The sequence below is a fragment of the Apiospora hydei genome, assembly GCF_038363865.1.
Source record: "Apiospora hydei strain CBS 114990 chromosome Unknown utg000005l_segment0_segment0, whole genome shotgun sequence".
NCBI classification, from domain to species: Eukaryota; Fungi; Ascomycota; class Sordariomycetes; order Amphisphaeriales; family Apiosporaceae; genus Apiospora; species Apiospora hydei.
The window spans coordinates 4,866,055-4,889,030 of record NW_027117364.1 but is presented as its reverse complement, the minus strand read 5'-3'; the positions used below and the strand labels follow the sequence as shown (position 1 = coordinate 4,889,030).

General features: G+C 53.8%; 5 protein-coding genes across 5 annotated transcripts; 3 read left to right on the top strand and 2 right to left on the bottom strand.

The window, feature by feature from the left end:
* Positions 1–7,677: 7,677 nt before the first annotated feature.
* Positions 7,678–9,309, bottom strand: PG997_007032 (uncharacterized protein; the record flags this gene model as incomplete). Its single annotated transcript, XM_066811347.1, has 4 exons — positions 7,678–8,187; positions 8,354–8,951; positions 9,017–9,161; positions 9,219–9,309. 4 exons carry the CDS (start codon positions 9,307–9,309, stop codon positions 7,678–7,680), a joined length of 1,344 nt encoding a protein of 447 aa, XP_066670270.1.
* Positions 9,310–10,957: 1,648 nt separating this feature from the next.
* Positions 10,958–13,525, bottom strand: PG997_007031 (beta-glucosidase G; the record flags this gene model as incomplete). Its single annotated transcript, XM_066811346.1, has 6 exons — positions 10,958–11,830; positions 11,905–11,940; positions 11,994–12,086; positions 12,110–12,911; positions 12,975–13,296; positions 13,354–13,525. The coding sequence occupies 6 exons, from the start codon at positions 13,523–13,525 to the stop codon at positions 10,958–10,960; spliced, it is 2,298 nt and encodes a 765-aa protein (XP_066670269.1).
* A 355-nt stretch (positions 13,526–13,880) lies between these two features.
* On the top strand, positions 13,881–14,229 carry PG997_007030 (uncharacterized protein; the record flags this gene model as incomplete). Its single annotated transcript, XM_066811345.1, has 2 exons — positions 13,881–14,152; positions 14,196–14,229. 2 exons carry the CDS (start codon positions 13,881–13,883, stop codon positions 14,227–14,229), a joined length of 306 nt encoding a protein of 101 aa, XP_066670268.1.
* Positions 14,230–20,636: 6,407 nt separating this feature from the next.
* PG997_007029 (uncharacterized protein) lies at positions 20,637–21,438 on the top strand (the record flags this gene model as incomplete). Its single annotated transcript, XM_066811344.1, has 3 exons — positions 20,637–20,914; positions 20,981–21,101; positions 21,163–21,438. 3 exons carry the CDS (start codon positions 20,637–20,639, stop codon positions 21,436–21,438), a joined length of 675 nt encoding a protein of 224 aa, XP_066670267.1.
* A 712-nt stretch (positions 21,439–22,150) lies between these two features.
* PG997_007028 (acyl carrier protein) lies at positions 22,151–22,794 on the top strand (the record flags this gene model as incomplete). Its single annotated transcript, XM_066811343.1, has 3 exons — positions 22,151–22,381; positions 22,535–22,664; positions 22,748–22,794. The coding sequence occupies 3 exons, from the start codon at positions 22,151–22,153 to the stop codon at positions 22,792–22,794; spliced, it is 408 nt and encodes a 135-aa protein (XP_066670266.1).
* Positions 22,795–22,976: the final 182 nt, after the last annotated feature.

Below are 22,976 nucleotides of genomic sequence, written 5' to 3'. Positions count from 1 at the left end.
ATATACCTTCTGAGACGATTCCCGATTTCACGATCGGGTTGGCGTGATGTCGTCTCTTGAACAGTCCCGCCTAATCTTGATCCAAGTGTGCGAAATGGAGGGTTCACACGCGATTCGATAAGCGGTGGGGGTGTACGTTGGAGGAGAGTGGATGCCGAGCGCAAATGGAGGGGTTCTTTCAGCAACCGGGCCAGAAGTACTTCAGACCGATCTTGGCGATCCGATTGCGTTTTGGTCCTTACTTACACATTCGTGTACTTTGATTGGGGACAGGGAAGCGAGGGCGATAGGGAGATATGAAATAAGCTGTCAGCCACTGGCGACGATTAGCTGCAGCAGATAGAAGGCCGGGCGTGGGATCCGAGTGTGCACGGTAGGCGACCAGAAGTTTGGAAGGATTCCAGATGACGCCGGCTGAGAAGGATGATGACTGATACGCGAGCGCGTCTTTTTGTACTTGAGATGCCGGCTTGGTTTGGTTTGAGGTGGCGGAAAGCTTTTTGCATCATACGCCCAACGTCTGCCCTAGAGTACGTAATCTCTCGGTGGCTGTATCCTCCTCTCGCGTCGCCGGGGTGGTTGGTGTATGGCTGCTGCTGCTTGGCCTGCGGCTGCTTTCAAAGGTGGTGTGTGGATGTGTGTATGGACTCTCTCTCTCTGGCTTACACACACACACACACATACGACGACACGGCAAGGGTAGTGGGGGGCTTGGCCTGGACGCGGTTGATTCAAGACAGGGCAAAATAACAGCCGGACACTCAAGGAATTTCTGACTCGGAATCCAAGACCAAAACAGAACGCAGGCTCGCCCATTCATTAGCAAAGAATGGCTCTGGAACTCTCACCATCATCAAGCCACCCGTGCCCGAGCGGGATATAAATAGACCGTTCGGATCGGGTACCCAGATTGACGACACCTAGAGTCAGGGCCAGGGATTAGTGCAGGCGTGAAAAAAAATGAAAAACAGCGCTTAAGTCGGCTACTCAGTCAACTGCTCTGCTAGGTTATCGAGCAATTTAACGATTGATAGAGGTAGGTATCTGGGACCGATGGATTCATTGTGGCGATAGCAGTTGTTGGAAAGGATATACGCGCCACACCTACACTTACGAGGTATATGTGGATATTGCAACCTCTTGACCTGACCTGGATTGCGCCGCCGAGGCAACTCTGCAGTTTGCGTGGGGGTGTCTGGCCGCCCGGGATTTGTCGGGGTTTAGGCTCAATGGAAGCTTTAGGCACACCATGTATTTTCAATATTGAGAACGATGACGACTTACTTCTGGGAACGGGAGTCTCGAGACTCGGTACACCGACCCGCTGCCCTGCCTCTACTAGTGTCGAGATACACATTGGGGTGGTGTCGTTGATCCTGGCAAGCACAAGGTCAGAAGGTGTGCCTGGATGAGCAAACCCAGAAACTAGGCAGGGTCAGGTGGGAGGCAATCCCAAGCTGGAAAGGGCTGGGACGACGGGAGGGTTTAGAGGTACATATGTAGAGGGTCTTGTCCCTCTGCCCAATCAGTTCGCCGGGAGCATCCAACAAGCAGACAGGAAGATCGGGTTTTCGGATGGCATTTGTCAAGGCGGACGATTCTACCAGCGTGCTGGGTACGGTGGCTTTTCCCTCTCAACCGGTGTGAAATGATGACAAAAGGATACAACCCAGCCAGCGGTGTGAAACGAAAGTTGTTTTGCGAAGCGACTGACTTATCACTTTTGACAATTGGCAGGCACGCCTTGCAAGCTTGGCCTTCACAGACACGAGGTGAACCGGGCAGGCGTTCCTATCCAACGACGGCCAATGGCACGTTAGGAGCCGCAAGTACCAGATCGGCAGGGCGCCCTGTCCAGGATGGCGAGTCGTGCCGAGGTCGTTCGTTGGGTCTAGATGCTTTGGATGCTCGACGTGAGATAAGGGCGCAAATCCTTAAATGCGGCTTTGCATGGGTGCAACCTGGAGCTGGAGTGTGATACGTTCTCGGTGAAATCAAGCTCATCCGATGATGGGCATGCGAAACATAGGGACTTCGCTGGCACTGCTGCTGTGTTCCGTGGTACAAACCCGTTTCGCTACGTGAGAGAATTTGAAGTTATACGGCGAATACGGACAATTACAGGCTTTGGCAGGCAATCTGTGAGGCCTTCGCGCAAGGGCGCTATGTCCAGAATCAGCTATAGATGTAGGATGCCCGGCCCAGAGTGATCAATCGAGTGATGAATCGAGTGATGCTGCCATGCAGCCCAAAAAGCAAGCTTGGTCGGGTTCTTGCTGAAACTGTCAAACCTCAGCGGCGGTGCATGTCCTAGACAACATGCACCATGTCCGTAACATGATGCCTTGTCCATACAGCATGCATGCCCTCCAACCCTTCATGTATGAATGTATGTACATACAAGCCTAGATCGGGACCGTTGGATTTAACGATCGCAAATCGCCATGGAAGAAATATATTGCAGTGCATGAGAAACCGATGCATGGGCATCGCCATGCATGGCATCCCCCTCCAGACTCGAGGCTAGATCGATAACCTCCGACAGATACGCGCCACAGTGACGGAAGCCAATGTCCTCTGTCGTTTCTTTTCTTCTTCTTCTTCCCCCATCCGACATCAGATGTCGGGTGTCGACGATGGACGGGAACAGGCGGTTTGTAGACAAGTAGCTTGCCGACGCATCTGGCTAGACGTGGAAAGCAACGAAGACCAAAGGGTGTCACGGCCAGACAGCGTCTCCCAAGTCAGTTCGGGTATCGGGATCAGCGATAAGGGTCTTTGGGAGGTTTGGGAGGTACATGGCTTGATGGCCCAGAACAGGACGGCCGCGGCCTTTCGCGTTCCTGTTTCCGACTGGAGTGCAGCTGCTGTGCGACTCCATCCTCCCTCCCACGAGGCCGCCTTCTCACAAACTGAGAAGACCCCCCACGGTCCGACCTTTCTTGTGCTTGTATTGTGATCGATCCCTGCATCTAAATCCGGACATGCTCATCCCTTACTTCGGCAAACACGCTTCGACCTCCCCCGCCTTCCACCATCGTACCGAGAAAGCGCATGATCACTACACCACTCCGTGCCGCAATCCCTTCTCGGTGCGGTAGGCGGTGATGCGATGTTGATGAGGGCGACGATGATCTGAAAGCAGACCAGGGTGCATACCTACTAAGTAGGCGTCGGCATTCGGTGGAGAAACGGTCGCACTAAGACACTGCTGCCGGGGACCATTCGAACCCCTCGACCCCTCCTCCTTTGGCCCTCCAGCTGCCAGCTTCCTGCTGTCTCTCCAGCGCGTCCTGTACGAGGCAAGTCTCACACTAAACGAACCACACCTCAACGTCCGTTCGAATGCCCTCATCGCATCTCGACTGCTTGCGCTGCCCACCCCTACTGCGCCCGGGGTGCTTTAGTAAGTCAATAGGTAGATTCTCTTATAGCCGATCACTTGGGGCTAATTGCAACCCTGGCAGCACACCAACTCTTTCCATCCCTCAATCTGGCAATGTCTGCCTGCCCATCGCCTGTCCATCCCCAGTTTGCAGAGCCACCAGCCCGCGTTCGCTTGGAAGTGGCGCATCCCGCGCCTCCAGCTCCCATCCCTTGAGAAGAGGCTCAGATGTGGAATTTCGTCACTCCCTCCCATCTAGATTGCATGCATCCATCTCATGAGAGGAGGGGTCCAGCCGAAAGCCATGTCTCGAACCTACCTCCTTGAAGATATCGGATTCAGCGCCGCTCATACTTGCAACTGGGGATCGACAGAATGTGCCAAACCGCCGCGGCAGATCTCTCTGCTTTCTCCAGCCCGAAGGATGCCCTTTTCCATATCCATACTGCAGAGTCACTAGTCGCCCGCAATTGGAGGAGACATCGACACACACTACACCACTACGCGGTCACAAGGATGGCTCTTAACCCCAAATTGCTTACTTGTTTGCTAAGCCGTTCCGCGCAGTTTGGCAGGTTCGCAGCCAATTTCTTACTTTCCTTCCCAACCGCCAGAACTAACGACACTCTCCTAGTGTTCCATCAACACGAACGTTCAGCGGGATTGTCACCTGAATTTATGATTATGACCAACATGTCGTCGGTTCTCTCATCTTACTCGCCCGTCACCATGGCGCACCCTGGTCACCGTATTCCTCTCATCCTTGCGACGCATCTTATACGGCCCCGGCTAATAATACGCCCCCTCATTGGCCCGGAGTCGCATCGAAGTTGCAACCACCATCGAGTCTATTGCGTCTTATCAACGTGATCTGGTTCAACGGCAAAGCAGGTTGCTCCCAGAGACACGGCATGATCTATTCCGCGGGGTGCATCAGGGCTTACCAGCCACGGTTGGGGGTGACAAGAGCCCCCAACACTGACTGACTGACTGTCTGTCTGTCTGTCTGACCGTGGCAGGCCAAGACTACAAGGCGTTCTAAAGATAAACCAGCACTCGAACACGCGCCCAGCCAAGGTTGCCGCCTCGCTTCAAGCGATGTGTAGTCGTCATGGGCACACTTGATATGCGACCAGTCCCAGTGCGTGCTTGCTAATGTGTATTAGTGATAGTCATGTTCGCTTGATGGGCCCGCATCCCTTCGATAGGCACTCCTCGCCGCCCTGCTAAACGGCGTCCCGTCCCACTCCGAGCTCCACTCACACAGACGCATATCATCCACACCCCTGTAGGCATATCTGCACTCTCTCGAGCACCGCTGCATGTCGTCTAGGGAGCCACTACATGCCTCGTGAGTAATCTACAACGCCGGGGAAATGGTTCGATGACCTTTGTCTGTTCTGAGCTCTACCATCCGAGCCATCTATGACCGCCATATATCCTCGTTGGGCATCTTCTGTCTGGAATACCCCAGCGCAAAAGCAGCCCTAGCACTGGATACACAGGCAGACAGGCCATCGACTTCCCAACTTATTCCAGTTTGAGCGAAACTATCAACCCAAAGAAAAGCCCAAGCTATGCCTATGATCATACTATCGCTGCTTACAACCACGGCTTTACCCACGGACTAGGCCCCATCTCGAATGTTGATGCCTTTCGCCCCCTCTTCTCTCTCCACGATATCGGGTCATCGATGCATGTCATGTGGCGAGCAAGCTATCCTAACCCCTATGGGATAGTCTAGCATACAGAAAACTACGAGACATGATCTTTCTCCATGGCGACAGAGACACAACATGAAAACACGGAACAGCCGGCCGGCATAATTAACAAAGGGATCTGCGGTGAGTCTAGTCTGGGTGCTTTCATGTCATACGCGTCCCCCGTCTCATGACTGCGCGAAACAAGTTTCCGATCCCCTTTTCCTGCTCAATGTTCGACGCAGCAATATTAGGTACATGTCTGTGGTGATAATTTAGATATTCTACGCGAAAATTACGCGTGCTGGGGAGTGCAAACTTGAGATGTCTTTGTCATACCGCTGCACAACAGCAACGGTTTTTCTTCGCATCCTTATTTGTAGATGGGAGCCCGCCCGCCTGTCAACCTACATACTTGTCTTGCATACATATATTTCCTGCACACCATCTTTCGAGCTCCAAAGGGGGTGTGTAAGTAATCAAGGTCTCATGATGCATTCACCCCACCCCTTTGTGTATTCCCCCACATTCTCAGCCACAATCGTACATACGCATTCTATCACGCAGCGACTGCTGCTGCGTGTCTCTCCCTCTCCCTCTCATGTCTTCTTTCTCCCCGGTCTCGGTCTCTCCCTTGGTTCCGCGGATCTGTCTTCTCTGGCTGGAAGGTTTGGGGCAGTAGGACTGCTCCTGCGGCCCCCAGTCCCGGTCTTACATGTGCAGCTGCCTTGCCTCTCTGCCTTTCTTCTGTACATGTCACATGAAACCTGATGGGGGGCATATATGAAGGTCATGTGGCCGCAAAGGTGATATGAGGGGGCGAATTTCGTAGCAAACAAACACTGATTGATAATGCTGATTACTTCGTTAGACCTTTTGATTGATCGCGCATTTTGAGCTGCTGTGTGATTTGGTGTATGTGGCCCCCTTATTGATGGTTTTGTTTGTCGGGAGGGTATGGTGTCAGTGGACGATCAAGATGTCTGAAGGCTCGGGCGGCAGACTTTGTGGGTGGGAAAAGGTTGGTTGTTCAACAAACTAGATGCGCTGCTTGTGAGCTTGTTTGCTTGGATGACTTGAGTGATGTATGTCGCTATAACGCCCATACTGAGGTGTTGGGGCGATGTTTTTTCCACTGTCGTTCTGCCATCGTTCATCGGTGACGAGTGTGCTCTCAACGGCGTCTAGACTACCCTTTCCCCTGGATACAATGTCAATAATAACCCCTTTCTGATGCCAGAGTCTAATTTAGCATACAGTCAGTCCAGTGATACAATATAAGTTTTGTCTAGTCGCATTGCCCCCTTTCTCACCACCCAAATGGTGCCGGTAGGGAAGGGTGGCGCACATGAAGACCAACAGACGACTACATGAATACGCAGATCACAAATGGAAGCCGTACTGGCTGCTAGGTAGTCACTCAGAAAGGCACATCCCCTGCTTGGCTGCCTTTCACCTTGGCTCGTCTGGCCTGTTTGCCTGGACTTGACAAAAGAGAATTAATATTCACAACTCACATATTTTCCGTAAATTCATATATGACGACACCGTATTAGCGAACATTACGAATCATTCCTCGCTGGTCCCTCGCTGTAATGCGGACATATTAGTAATAATTATAGTCTAGGTAGAATTGTTACATTTTATTTCGAAGTGGCTTCCATTTCATATAACACGCAGTAGAAGTAGGATATTTCTTTATTTGATTTCCTTCCTTGCAATCATCTAAACCACTGTTGTGTTAAAACCTATCTGGCAAACATTTGATCTCGTGGATATTGTCCCAATGCATCACTGCCAGGCCCTCTGGCACCTCTTTAGCATCAGTTCAGACTGGTCTTTATTCGGTAGCAATTATTAGGATTTGCTTATATTGGGACCTCTTACACCAGTATGATTAGTAAACACCTATAATAATAAATCAACATCGGTGTCCCCCTTGCATCGTTGCTCCGCCCCGCCGTTCATCGTCCCCACACCATCGGCAGTGAGACGGGTAGCGACAGCAGCCATCTGAAATCCGGGTCACGGGGAACTTCCCATCGGAAGCGGGACGCAAGCAAGGGGTTACACGGCCAATCCTTGCCTGAGCCCTATCGGAAAAGGCGGCTGGGGCACGGTGAGGCCCAAAGGTTACTTGCGTAGATTAGATTACGACACCACTGGACGGATATTTCACGCAGACCAATCAAATACTGGTGTCTCAGCCTCCTTCTTCAGATCGAGCAAGAGGGCCGAGGCCGGAGGAGAGTGAAACATTTTGTCACGGGACAAAACTACATGATAATTGATAGACGCAAGTCTGGTGTAAACTGGATATTGCATCGCGATCCATGGTTGCAGTATCTGCTCGCGGTATCCCTAACCCTTTCCCTACAGGAAAGGAGTATGCACAGGTTTCACGATTTGAAAATTGGTGATTTGAGGTTACATCAATTCAGATAGACTTTAGAACAGAAAACTTGCAAATAATGATTAACGCCATGCTATGTTCGCCCAGAACCCTAGAACAGAAGGAAGCCAGCTGCTACTTCGCTCAGCTTAGACTCATCCAGATACAAGAGCCCAGGAAGCCTCCCAGCACAATCGACGTCAGAATCCCCGCCCCAACCCGATCGCCCATGGTGATTTCCGCCATCGGACGCAGGTTCGGCAAGCTGCTCCCCCGTCCGCGTCCCCCTTACTCATCCCGCCCGTCGCGTTCGTGACCGGCACCTTGGCCTCCTTCATCATGAGCCCCGTCAGCGCCCCCAGCACGTTCATCTGGTGCACCGCGCTCGTCTGTTTCGGCGACTGCGCCCCGCCGTTGCGGGTCCACTCGAACCCGCACATCTGGCCGTTGTCCCCGCGGTCGCAGGCCGCGACGGCGGCGCGCGCGGAGCCCTCGAACACGGTCATGACCCTATCTCGGAGATGGGGCGCCAGCACGGTCGCCTGCGAGACCCAGCGGTGCAGGTAGCCCTTGAAGGAGCGCATGTCGACGTTGCAGCTGCCGACGCCCTCGCAGGCGTACTCGTAGGCGACGCCGTTGGGGAAGAAGACGGCGAGGGAGCGGTCGACGAGGAGGTCGAGGCGGTCTTTCCACTTTTGGGATTGGTTTGTCTGTAATAACACGGAAATCATGTAAGTCAGTAGAACCTTCTAAAAGAGAAAGGGAAAAGGGAGGGGGGTGACGATGGATGAGGATGGATTTGGGCAAGTATGCATCACGGCATCTCACATGAAACCAAAAATAGCAAAGAGTAGAGAGACATGGGAGCAGACTTACAACGTCGTACATGTAGGCAGCACCCTGGATCATGACCGCGGCATTGTACGAGAACTGCAGCTTGTTGACATCGAGGCAGTCCTTGGGCAGATGAGCCCCGTCGTGGACGTTGCCCTCCTCATCGATATACTTCAACCGCTCCAGCAGCTCGTATGTCTTCTCCGCGTACTCGGCGTACGTATCGTTCCCCGTATAGCGCGCCAACCGAGCCCCCAAGTTGAAGTAAATGCCATTCGAGATGGTGTTAACATAGTCGAACCCGTTGTTGATGCTAAACGCCTGCCACCGCAGCCCGCCGTTGCAGTTGTTGCCCGGGATGTTGACGCGGCGCTCCAGCATGGTCTGCTCGTTGAAGACGGCCTGGACGAGCGCGAGCCAGTCGAGCCCGGCCTCGGCGGGCGGCGGCGGGAAGTTGGTCTCGGCCGCGAGCATGGCCGTCATGGCCCAGAAGCCCTGGTCGTCGTTGCCCATGGTGGCCGTCCAGTTGGCCGGCATGAAGTCCTTGTTCTCGCCGCTCTGCTCCACCAGGGACCGCGTGATGATGCGGTCGTACTGCGTGTCTCCCGTTTGGTGGCGGTAGTCGAGCAGGGCACCCCACCTAGAGGCACATATACTCGTTAGCTGGGAGTAGGAAGAAGGACAGCGTGGGGCATGGCAACGTACATTGCACCGCCGATCCACCAGAAGTAGTCGCCATCCGGTGGCGGACCCGGTAAGATACCGATGGCAAAGACCCAGCCCGGGTCTTCGCCCTTATAGAAGCTAAGTAGGTCCTTCGCCACCTCTGCCGCCGTATCCTTTATCGAGTCTGTAACTCGAGGTTAGTACAGATGACTTCCATCTCTTAGTCTTGTTGGGCACCAACCTAGGTTGGTGAAGTCCGGGGCTGCCAACGCAGCGAGAGCGCTGGGAAGTGATAGTAGTCCTGCCGCGGCGGTCCATCCTGGTAACCTCATCTTTACTTGGTAGTATTGTGTCCCGACTGGCGGAAGCAACGTCGTGTGGTGTAAATAACGTCCCAATCTCCAGCCACCGTATGTCCAACAGATTTATGGTCTCCCTTTCCGTCTTATGTCCTTGTAATTATGTGTTGATTATGCCCTTTTCTGAGTAGTGAGTATTGCTTCAAGCAATGTCGATCACCTGATTAGGATGTATTATTGGCCGGTACTGTGAGTGAAGATTATGTAAGAGAGGATGCTCCGGCGACTTTGGAAAAGGACCATGGAAAAATGTAAAGACAGCTGTATATTGATTCAGAACGGATTGAAGATCAGGAAAGAACGAAATAAAAGATTCAACGACAGAAACATGACATTTACTGCCCAGAATATGGGGAGAGCCCCGGAAGGATGGCGGTCCGCCCCCATCATGTTGGAACTCATTTGGCTTATTTCTTTGCCAATGTTCTTGTTGTTTGGCACAGCCTCAAACATCAAGACTTCCAAGACTCGGCGTCCAAGGCTCTTGGCTCGTCAGGCAAGAATGCCGCCGCCCATTCACCACACGAGTGAAAGTCTTGGGGTTTGCTGGGCGCTCGAAGTACGAGGGGCACTTGGGACGGATCGCCGGCCAATCACACATCCGCCAAGGAACACCCTCCTGTCCCTCAGCTCGGGAGCCGGATGGGGCACCATGCAGCAAGCCGTGTGTCATGGTGCATTGGGCTCGGTACCTCGCGGTGCAGCTGCTAGCGTCTCGGCACCAATCTCACATTCTTCGGACGGTCTGGTCAATACGGTCGCTGCCGAGCCGCTTGTGTACGACCTCAATCTTCTTTTGCAGAAATGAGAGGACGTATTCAAGAGTCCGGGCGAATTGACAAGCGGGCGAAGTCGACAGGAATTTCAGGTTCAGGGGGCGCCGAGCAATGGGCTAGCGCACCGCCAAGCCGAACACTTGGCGGGCGCATCTCGCTGTCCCTCTGGGCAAAGTTTCTTTTCATGGTCCAATTTCAGGGCTTTTTGTAGGTAGTGAGTGTACTGCCCGTCTTCTGGAATTGAGTTGGAACGTCGGTTCTTGTCGGCCGTAAATGATGTGCCAATGATGGGATGAAGCTGGAGGATAAGATGATTCGAAATGAACGACATGACCCTTTTTCGAACGCGAGCCTCTGACCGCCGCCATCATCATTGGCCTTGGCAGCGCATTGGCACTTGGCACTCGATGTTTGGGACGAAGACAGCATCAAGCCGGTGAAATGGATTAGGTATTGTTTCAATTGGGACATGGCAATTAACGCCTCCCTTTGTTCTAGGCTTCTTTTCTCCCGCGTTTTCCCTTCTCACGTAGCTTGTGGTTTGCTTTCTCTGCGGCGTTTGGTTGGCCGACGTTGACGAATCCTCCCAATTCAATCAGGGCCTCTCCAATGTGACATTGCTAGTATTGACTTGGATCGGGTCGCACTTCGATTCGAGGAATGAACGATTGCTACGAAAAGGGGACATGTCGCGGCACCAGAATACAAGGCTTCCAATTGATTTAACTCGTTCGATTCATGATATACATTAACTACCTCTAAGTAGGAGGCAGTAATAAATAAACAACTAAGCATTAAGCGTTATAATCTTTACATTCCATTCGGAACAGACATTATTAAGACTCTCAAGCCTTGATAGGCGTAACCTTGGCCTGAGCCTTGAAGTCGCGGCTGCTCAAGCCAGCGCTCAGGGTGAACTCGCCGGCGGGAATGACCCAGCCCTGCGACACGACGTCCCAGTAGCTGAGGTCGCGGCGCATGAGCTCGAAGCTGACGGTCGTTTTCTCGCCCTTCTTCAGCATCACCTTGTCGAAGCCGCGGAGCTGCTGGGGCGGGGTGCCGGCGGGCGTGGTCGAGGCCGGGAAGTTGACGTACAGCTGCGGCACGGCGGCGCCGTCGACGTCGCCCGTGTTGGAAACCTCGACAGTGACGTTGTAGAGGGGTGCCCAGAGGGCCGGGTTGCCACCGGGCTGGATCGGCTCGTCCTTGGGAGTGGCCGTGATCGCCTGGTCGAGGGTCTCGACCTTGACGTCGGCGAGCTCGAAGGTGGTGTAGGACAGGCCGAAACCGAACTCGTAGCGAACCGAGATGTTGTGGGCGTCGAAGTAGCGGTAGTCGATCTCGAGCTTCTCGTCGAACCAAGACTGCCAGTCGTCGATGCCGGTGGTGTTGACCTGGGTAGTGGGCGGGGCGTTGTAGTCGGTGCCGTTGAAAGCGATGGTGTAGGGCAGGTGGCCCGAGGGGTTGACGTCGCCGTACAGGATGTCGGCGATGGAGTTGCCCGACTCCTGACCGGGGTAGTGCGCGGCCACGATGGCGGTCACGTTGGGGTGGTCGGCGAAGGGCAGCACGTTGATGCCGCTCGAGTGCGTGACGACGACGGTGTTGGGGCAGTCCTTGGCGACAGAAGCGACGACTTCCTCGCCGTCCCAGTCGACTGACAGGTGCTTGCGGTCGGCGCCCTCCTCGGCCCAGGTCTTGAGGAAGACGATGCAGACCTCGGGGGAGTGGGGTTCCACAGATCAGTGACGTTGCTGGAGGCGATCAGGGTGTTGTTCAACCACTGCTGCACGATGGCGCCGTCCTTCTTGGCGCGGGCCTTGACGGCCTCGAGGGGGTGATGATGTAGGTCAGGCGGCCGGTACCAGATCCGCCACCAGCAGCCAGAGTGCCGAACTCGTAGTCCTTCTGGTTCAGGAAGCCCTCGGTGATGTCGCCGGCGTCGTTTCCGAACACGGCGATGGACTTGGGGGCCTTGAGGGGAGGGCCTTGTTGACGTTCTTGAGGAGGACGGTGGCCTCGGCGCCGTGCTTGCGGATGAGGTCGCCGTGGTTGCCGCGGACGTCTCGGCTAGTCTCGCCGGTCATGTTCCAGTCCTCGGCCTTCCAGTCCTTCTTCTTGAAGAAGGTGTTGAGGGCGCCGCTGGACGCGTCGGTGGTGGGGAAGTCCTTGTCCTGGCCGAGGAGGTAGTAGGGGGTCATGATGCGGACAATCATGTCGTCGAGGCGGGTGGCGTCGAGGGTGCCGTTGTTGACGGCGGTGGTGACGTTGCCGCCGAAGAAGGAGCCGAGGGTGGGGTCCATGCCGTAGGAGCCGAGGCCGCCGGGCATGTTCATGTCGAGGCCGCTCTCGATGGAGGCGACGCCCGAGTGGACGGCGCCCCAGTCGGACATGACGTAGCCCTGGAAGCCGAGCTCGCCCTTGAGCAGGCCGTTGAGGGTCTTGGAGTTCTCGCAGCCGTAGGAGCCGTTGATGCGCTGGTACGAGCACATGATGGAGGCGGCCTTGGCGCGGACCGAGTTGGCAAAGGGCCACAGGTAGAGCTCGTGCATGGTGCGGTCGTCAATGTTGGAGGAGACGGCCTCCTGGATGACGTTGGTGCCGGTCTCGTCGAAGTTGGGGTTGCGCTGCGTCTCCTGCTCGTTGCCGATGAAGTGCTTGGGGGTGGCCTGGACACCAGCATCCTGGTGGCCCTTGATGGTCTCCTCCATGGCGACACCGGTCAGGTAGGGGTCGGCGGCGAAGCCTTCCCAGTTGCGGCCAGAGTAGGCGGATCGGCCGAGGGGACCGCAGACAGGCCTGGGGAAGTAAGTCAGCAAGACTGAAGATGGCAGACAGATCATCATATGAGGAACAACTTACGAGAGGGCAACGTGGGCACCCTTGGCCTTGAACTCCTCGCCCATAGCGAAACCACGCTCGTACAAGATCTTGCGATCCCACGAAGCGGCAGCGGAGACACCGGCGGAGAAGACGCTGGCGTAGTCGGCGACACGGATGGACAGGGGTCCATCCTGAAGACACAGACCATTGAAGCCGAGACGTTCAATGCGCTTGATGTTTCCGACACAAGGGCCGGCGGCACCGGTGACCATGTCGGCCTTCTCCTCAGGAGTCAGTTGGGAAACGAAGTCCTGGGCCTTGGCCATGGCGTCCTTCCAGCCACCATTTCCACTGATCTTGGCTGTGGTGAGGTTAGTCGCGACTCATCGACAAGATAATCTCTGGATTAGGGACTCACGGGAAGGATACACCGCGGGCGAGTGTCCATAAGCACTGAGGATAGTGGTGTTCAAGGGCTGGACGTAGGTGAAGTCGTCAGCACCACGGGAACCACCGCCAAAGTTTTGGGCATTGGCGGCAGGCGCGATGGCTGCGAGAGCTGACAAGAGCAGGATCCTGGGAGAAGCCATGGTGAGTTGATGATTGGCACTGGCGCTGGCTGTGAGGCTGTCCTTCTTCTTGTGACCCGAAGGGGGGAGGGCGTCGGGTCTTTATACGCGGCGAGTCAAGCTGACCATCACCCGGGCAGCGGTCACTTAGTCTACTTGACTACATGTCGGGATGCTTCCGGTTCTGTCGAGGTCATGTCCTCATCGAACCCCGCACACGAGATCCCGTCGGTACGAACGAACAGTCGGGGAGCACAAAGTCCTCGGCTTGGCATTGGTGCCCATATTGGGGGGAGCAGCAGCAGCAAGGCCCCAGCCATGGCCAGAGATTGTCATCAGCGGGACTCGGACTCTGGGCGCGCTTCGAATGACATCGATGGGCAGGCAGGCTCAGGCTCAGGCCCGGTGGTCGCGAAGTACCGCCCGTACCAGCGTAGTAGCCCATGCCCTGTATGGAAAGAACAACAGCTTCGAGAAGAAGACGTTGGGTTTGTCCGGGGCACAGGCAAGCTCCCTGGACCGAGGTGTCGCCGTGTTCTGTGGGTGGAATGTGGAGGTGCAGGCCTGGGCTGCCAAGGGTGCCATGCAGTGCGGACTATTGGCCCACGGGGTAAACATTCAAGCAAGCCACGATATCATGCTATTGTGGTAAGGGTCATCAATCCATTTGTCAGCTACTTTGGTGGGCAAGGTCGCGCAGAGCTGCTTGCCAGCTAGCCAACTAGGCTAGGGACGGGCGAGTATCACCATCATGGCTGGGACATGATTGGACTGTCTCTAGCCATCGCAGAGATTCAAAGGTTCATGCAGGGTGAATCTTGGGCCCGAGAGATGGCAGGATTTTCCTCTGACGGTATATCTCTTGGGTGTTTCGTTTGGAGAGAGGCATGCAAGTGAGCCGGGCAGGATGTCATGATTTGGGGAAGCTGGACGGATGCGGCATAGTGAGAGGAAAGCGCGAGGGATGTTTTCTCCACACGAGCATCTCCAGACTTTTCATCCAGAGGCTCCACGTCCATCCCCAAGACTCGGGTTCCCACGTTCTGCTGTCGGGATGGGCCTTGTTTTTCGTGTAAAGAACTCAAAGGAGTCTTCCGAGAGCAGCAAAGACGACCGATGTTTTCCCGCCGCAGCAGAGCCAAGGTCTGTCTCATGACGTTGATGCGGGCGGTCAGCACCAGAAACTGGGGAAGCAGGCCAGGTTTCCGGCCTACCCAGCCTCCCCCACACTGTCTAATCGGCCCTTTGCGAGGCTTGGCTTGAACGGTCGCGTTGTTTATTGAGAGAATGGCAAGGCACGAGGCCTGAAAGTCTGGCTGTCCAGGGGCGCTTCGGGATTACGGTCTTAACGAGGATTGGCATCGGCATCGAAGGCGGCGCCAGACACCAGAGCTCTCGGCAATGACTCGTTCCTAGATTGCCGAGCGAGCAGCTCTGATTCAAACCACGGGATGGCCCTGCTTTCTGCTGCTGGGCAACATTGAAGCGCTGAGATGAGTTAATCTTGGCCGACTACGTGCGCACGCTGCCGTGTCCACTTCTGACTCGGACAAAAGCCGACGCCTGCGGGGAAGTTGAATTGCGGGATGCCCGCAATTGGGAGAGGAAAAAGTCGAGAAGAGGCAGACGCACAGAACACACACACACACACAAAAAAGCCCGCGTTTCTCCATCTTGTTCTTCCCAGAGTAGCTACTCCGCACAAGGCTTGCTGGAGCCTGATGACCTACAGAATTGGAGAATTGGGGGTGGGTTATGGCTTGACCACCGCCCGTATTTCCCGTCGCAATTGCACGATTCTGTCCAACGTCGGCGCTCAGCACCTTCTGTGCCAACCTTTTCGCACATCCACAACCCCACGAATCGTGCTCTCTCGTCACATCATGAAAATTACCCGGCGCAAACAGTCGAGTATACTGGATCAACCGCGATACCACCGAGCTTTTTATTCAAAAGTTCTCCAGACACGTGAGGATCTCTCGGCTCCTCGTCGGCGTTCCCCCAGATTCATCAACGTGATGATTACCTGATGAGTATTCCTGCACACTTTGCATGGTGATGCAACTACAACTCCGACGGCGCCATATGGCAGGTGTACATTGTATTGCAACGGTCGACGATCACAAAGGGCCATTGCAACGGAGAATGCCTGCGCATACACGCATATTGCGCGGGAAAATACCTGTAGTCTGGCAATGGGTGACAGCGAACAGGGATGGCGTAAAATTAGCTGTAAATGCGCTGGACGGAACCTCGGTCTTCCCCCAGGTCAGCTGCTGAAAAGGGGCCCCACTCCCGGGGCCCTGCCTGCCCTGCCTCCCCGGTGAGCACACCGAGTTTTCTGGACAACAACAACATCATCCGACAAGGTTCGTATCCCGCCCGCTGCACAACGAAACGTCACTCGCACACGATTGATCGATCGTATGCTCGTCTATCGAGATGTCTCACACGCGTTGACTCTCGCTCTTATCGCCTTTGCTTCCGTCCCCGACGTCTGTGCCGCTTGGGTGTCCGACGGCAAGTCGAGTGACTAGCCGCCGGTTTCCCAATGGCGCAAGGATGGAAACGTTCGATCTGAGGTGGCCGCTCCACTGGTGTCCACCTCGGGACAAAAACGCCAACGGCTCATTCCACACATGCTGACGGTCAATCTCGATCGCTTCAGCAAAAGTGACTTTGCTCTTGGCTATTGCTCCCTCCTGAACCAGGTCAATGAGGGTTCATATCCAGATGTGGAATACAAGTCGTTGCGTTCACATAGTGGTCATTGCTTGACTGTACGCTTGAAAAGACAGTATGGATTCATCGTATAACCTCCCACTTCCAAAAGAGACCGTGTTGTCAAAGGTATGTATGATGTCTCCCTTCCAATACTCAACTTGTGTATGATGCAGTGCCGCCCTTTTCCCCCGTACCTCACAGCATATTATATCCAGTATCTCGGCACCTTCCCTGCAAGTCTTGATGACAACTCCGCCGACTTCTTTCAAATGAACCTATGCGTAAGAGGTTGGCATTCCTGGCTATTCAGTACGATATACAGAATATCCGACTGGATATGTCTAAACAACTTCAGTGTGCCGCCCCTTTCTGCCGCTGTGAATGCTGACTCCGATATTTACTCCGCGTCTTCTGGAACTTTTGTCATTGACGGATCAACAGGGTCTGACCTGGTACACCCAGCAGTTCATCTCCTCTGGTAGTATTACGAGACCATGTACGATGCTGCTTTACCTGGTTCATGCCACTTCACGTTCCCCGAGTATTCCAATAAGATTCAATTCAGCTCCCCCCTTTCCTCTCCAATTTTGATTCGATGCCAAACCAAGTCAGCAGAAGCGAACAACCCGCAAAGAGCAAGCTACTCTACGCTACGCCTTCGAAGTCCTTCGGAGCCGAGGCGTACTGCTTTGCTGAGCATGATGCTACCCTCCGTCTCGTGATAGATGTAGCCTACAGGACATGCTGACTGCAAACCTTCGGAAGAACCCCCAAGACATTGGCTAGGGCCTCCCACGTCCATGGCCACGGTAGTTAGCCTCATGTAGTTGCATTCTCTCGCAGCATGATCGGCAGTGATCTAGACACGTGGTACCGCCTCCGATTGGCAGGCACATAACCCCTGACTAACTCGCATAAATGCCATCGCAGCTCCACAGCAACAAATTTGGTGCCGACATGCATTAGTCCTGATCTCCCAGTGCCGTAAAGCTATCTCTGTTGGCTTTAGTATTATTAGCTGACTATGTCATACAGGCTAATTTACACGACCAAGGCGACTATATCAACTGTCAGCTTTCTCCGCCCATACCACAAGGGGATATATAACCACCGTGGTTGCTAGATCAGAGTACCGTATTAGACGCATAGTTCCCTTATTATTTTCTTTTCCTCCGCCTTTTTGGTTTCTTAAACAGTCTGTACTGGAACAAGTCTTGTTCATGGATTCCATTGTCGCTACTTACCATCAGTTTCCTTGATACAAGTCTTCGTTGTTGGCTTGCCTTCCCCTCCACCCCCGCTCTAGCTCATACAACCCGTCGCCAGGTCAGGATCTCCTGAACAAGGCAAAATGCCCAACGCAGTGCCATATCCTGATGGTAAAACGGCTCTTGTACTACCATGATGGCCTTCCGGCCATTGACGCCGTGGACTGTTTGCTTTAGATGAGACCTTGTTTTAGGAACTCTACTTCAGGTGACGACCTTTGCTAAAATACTGGCTACTGCCTTTAAACCAAGGATGAAGTATCTCTGCCTGTCGGTCATGGCCATTATTCCGGCTGGGATATCTTTTGTACAGTTTCAGACATCCTTAAACGTGCTCGCAAAATCCACCATCGATATCTCAAGGCTGATCGTCTGATTTCCATTGCGGCAAGGCAAGAGCGGTGAGGACCCTACGTAGTTATATATACTGTCTTAATGAACAATTTCTTCATTCCCATCACAATGCCTCGTGCTTAAGACATTAGTAGTTTAGTGGCAAAACTCATCGATATTCTCGATGGAACTCGCGTTCGATTCGCGGCTGGTGCATTTTATTCAGGACGGTTTTCCTTCGGGTTTTCTTTTGTTTTTTACATTTTATTATCATCCTGCAATTTAACTTTCCTCTTGCCCTGGATTTGTATTTCAGGGGTATTTCATGGGATAGGGACGTTCCCCAAGGGACTAGGAAGGCGGTAAGCCAATCTCGATATCAAGTCATTGCTAATAGTAGGAGCTCTCCACTGCGTCATGTACACATTATTTCACCCAAACTTTGCCGGCCACGTCTGAATGAAAGTATGCATTTTTCAAGCCCAACTGCACTTCACAGCAACATTCGTGTCTGCTCCATGGCTCAGGTACCAGGTAAGGACGGCACGAACGAAAGAACCACACAGGACGGTTGCCCCTATTCCTTTTCCTTCCTACAGAGATTCGGTATCAGATGTGATCTGTGAAGACACTAGCAGGTTATACGTTGGCAACCACAATTATCCAGTGGCAGATTCTTTCTTGGTGTTCACGTAGCTTCGAGAATAATTGAGACGAATATCAGCAAAGGAATAAAGCAACACACTCCCGATTTAAACATGAATTCTAGCGGTTTCTCGAAATTTGATAACACTGGCCTTCGGCAGAGGAGTTTCTCCATGGACATGACTGTTTGGTCTCCTCCCCAATGAGGTAACGTACGCCCAGAAGTTCCGTACATGGTGGTTGCTGAACCAGTCGAAAACTACCCATACAATGATGGTTGTAGGAATAGTGCACGCCAAAAAAGCCCAGAACTTTTCCGAGACAAGCCCCGGGCCGCCCAGTGACGGCATGGAAAAGAGCGTTGAGAAGAAAGTGCCGGGCAAGAAGAGCAATGTCAAGTGGCCAATGCCCTTCATAACCACGGTATCTCTCCGGTTGTCTCGATCAATAGTTTCCGCAGAACGGTTGATTGGCATGGGTATCTAACTCATTATTTCCACGCTCATTTTTCGGTGAATGAAACCTTGATACTTACAACGATATCGCTCTGGTCTTTTGCTCGTTCTCGCTTTGCCTATGCGGTGAGTGAGATGCCATCCAAGCGGCTTTTGATAACTCGCGCTCCTTGGCGTAAGGACGCCGCAATACTGAGATGCTTATCCATGACTCTTTCGGGAGACGGGTGAGCTGGGCTGTCGAGTGGCGCAAAATGGCATTCGTGTTGGACGTCGAAGATATCTGCCACAGACCCTGCAGTAGCCAGGGTCTTATTGAGACTGGCACATACAACAGTGATCTAAGCGACATCTACGGCGGCGTTTTGCAAATTGTCGTAGCTCAATGTTGTGTCTCTTGTCGTGTTATATGCCTGTTGACCCAGAAAACCTGTCCTATGTTCCACATCTAGCAGGCTAAAGCCGTCTTGGAAAATGATTCGATCACAATAAAGGAGAAGATTGATTAGAGTAAGCAGAGCTAATGATAACGGGTGGTAGAGGTTGTGCTCTGCAAGCCCCGGGATGTCGAAAGTGCCATCGCGAGTGAAACTGGTTGTTTCGCTTTTGTATTCGATTAATCCCAGTGCGAGAAGCGCCCTTATCTGCATGATTCTTGTATCGAATGTCCACGCCAAAGTGTACGCGTGCTTAAAGAGAAAGCTGTGGCACCCGTCTTCGCCGATACCTACTTAGGGGTTGGCGACATCCGAGTAAACATTAATTCCAGCGATGCATCGGGCTTTTCTAGGCGTGTATGCCCACGGTTACTCCGCTCAATAGTTTCTGGTAAGCATGATTCGGTTATATCTTGGATGTCGAAACTGAAGCCTCGATCCTAGGTGTTTGTAGCTATCGCGACCTTCCATTCACACTTTTGCCGGTCATAGGGGTTGTCTGAAAATCTCATCCGAGTCATCGAAGAGGCTTTTATCGGCAGAAATTCATGAGAGCGTCGCCGGTTTGTGGGAACTATGGGGTTTGTGGAAGTTTGCCGTGGTGGTTTCAAGAAAGGGAGAGGAGGGAGGGGGCTCAGAGTCTTGCAAACATGGTCGCGAAGTGATCTCAAGGCCATGGGGTCACTTCTTTCGATTAGGGGCAAGGCCAGCCAAGAGCTGCACGGTAGTACTATGCTAATTCTTGCGAGCAAGGATTTAGGGGCTGCGCGAAGATGCATTTACACCTAGAAAGTCGCCAAGCTTGGCAACCAAGGAGTCTGAGCATCTGCACGTTTCCCATCATTTAACCCGATATACACTTTGCCGTGCTATCTTGTCCGTATGGCCAGTCTTGGGAATGAGTTAGAACCATGGTACTAGGATCGCCAGTGCCAGCCTTTTTACATCGGACATCGCACTGGAGATTGAAGTTGTACGATTGCAGTAATTCTGGTCAAGATACTTGAAGGCGGTGGATGACTGCAGCCACATGTGTCAGCCACACTAGAGCAACGAAGGCCCCACCTCTGGAGCTCCGACCAGTCATAGTGGCTCTTTTGTAATCGGTGGTCCACTCCCGAAGACCCGAAAGCCATCATGACCTCAAAGCTCCTTGGATTTGCCAATTGACTGCCCAAATTTCCCAGCAGGACCGACGACGACCACCCTCTCCCCTCCACCCCCTCCTCAATCGCCCAGCCCCCCACTGCCATTGCGAATCGGCGCAATCATGCAAGGGCTCACGAGATCGACCGCCACCACGGCCGCCATGCTGTCGCGGCAGGCATTGTTGCGCCGCCCCCAGCAGACGGCCATGGTGGCCAGAATTGTCGCTCAGCGCTCCTACGCCACGCCCGCCGGCACCACCTCGTCGGGCTTCCGCCAGAAGCGCACCACCCCCTGGGACGAAGAGAAGGAGAGCACCCTCGACCGCGCCGGACGTGTCTTCTTGATGACCGAGATGTTCCGGGGCATGTATGTCCTGATGGAGCAGTTCTTCCGCCCACCGTACGTTCCGACCCGAGCAACGGAGTTAGTCAATTGGGGGACGCTGGACTGATGGAATTGATGCAGCTACACTATCTTCTACCCTTTCGAGAAGGGCCCAATCTCTCCTCGATTCCGTGGCGAGCACGCGCTGCGACGATACCCCTCCGGCGAGGAGCGCTGCATTGCCTGCAAGCTTTGCGAAGCTGTATGTTTATACTACGGATTGGCTCTCACAACAACGGACAGTTATTGACACGGGACTACAGATCTGCCCTGCCCAGGCCATCACGATCGAGGCCGAGGAGCGAGCTGACGGCTCCCGAAGGACAACGCGTTACGATATCGACATGACCAAGTGCATCTACTGCGGTTTCTGCCAGGAATCCTGCCCCGTTGATGCCATTGTCGAGTCGCCCAACGCCGAGTACGCCACGGAGACCCGCGAGGAGCTGCTGTACAACAAGGAGAAGCTCCTGGCCAACGGCGACAAGTGGGAGCCGGAGCTGGCGGCTATCATCAAGGCCGACTCTCCTTACCGATAAACCCGCAATGGAGGCAGAGTGGAGTTCGGACGGAGGGGCATGCATTGATATACCGGCTTGTACATATTAACAAGAGCAAAAGCACCATCTCATTTGTGAAGCTCCCATATCGGGCGTCGAAGGGGGTTGCTTTACGTTGCCCAGTGTGTCGTTCCATACAGTATTTAAAAATCGCCACAACACATTACGCTAGGAGCGTGCGACTGTACTCGTAGATATTGCTTCCAGCCATTGGTTTACGTCAAACTCATTCTAAATGGAGTTACATATTTTCTGACAATTGATAGCGTCTAATTGGAACCTCAAGTGGCGATTCGGCATAGTGGTGACGACGTGACGGGTTGCTCGAGAAATTCCGCGGCTACAGAGAAAGCTCTGGGGAAAGTCACGTGAATTTGGCTCAATTGCCGCTTTCCAACTCACTGCAATTGGATTTCCAAGCTCTCAAGCCACAGAACAAAGGGTTGGTCCGAGCTCGGCTCGGGGCATCTAGGTTGCGCTAAGCTCCGACAGCTGGCTGGAGTTGCTCTCTCTGCTGGTGACGAGAAATTTATCATGACCTTCATTTGAAGCTTCCCACTCTCCATATTTCGAGCATCCAACGAATCCGTGCCACCCCCAACCACACGTCCGACCTCACCTCTCCGCATCCACGCTCCTTCTCTCCTCAATTGAGCTCGTCTCTATCCGGCAAATCGAAATAACCGTCAAGATGTTCCGCACTGCTCTGATCCGCACTGCCGCCGTGGCCACCCGCGCTGCTGCGCGCCCCGTCGCCCGCGCTCCCGTCTCCAGAGTCCTCGCCGCCGCCCCCACGTCGCGAGTCGCCGCCTTCAAGACGGTGCGCATGTACTCTGCCGCCGCCGGCCTGAAGAAGGAGGAGGTCGAGGGCCGCATCATGGGCATCCTGTCCGGCTTTGATAAGGTCAACGACCCTAGCAACGTACGTGCCAATCTACAATCTCCCCATTGGGTCCGGACAATTGGGATAATCGAGGCTGGAGGCGGAATGAAACGATCCTGGCTATCAGGGAGAACCAATTGAAGGAGCAATTTCGTACCTGAAGAACTGCTGGGCTGACACGATTACGTACAGATCAAGCCCACTGCCCACTTCTCAAACGACCTGGGTCTGGACAGCTTGGATACCGTCGAGGTTGTTATGGCGATAGAGGAGGAGTTCAGCATCGAGATCCCCGACAAGGAGGCCGATGCCATCCACAGCGGTAAGTCCCAATCTATCTTCTGGGTTATGGCACAGCTTCTTCGGACGTTCAGTGTGGCTGATATGATATACCCCTCCAAACAGTGGACAAGGCCGTTGAGTACATCATCAGCCAACCCGATGCCAACTAAACCTCTTCGACCTGTATATTAAAACGCAACCATATCGTCGACATCTCAATCGGGGGCCCTCGGATGGTAGAACATATGACATCATGACAGATGCCGGGACGCGGACTGAAAGAATCTGGCTGAGGCCGCGAGACCCGTTCGGCTGCGGTCGACGGGTCGGAGGACACAGAGTCGAGAACATG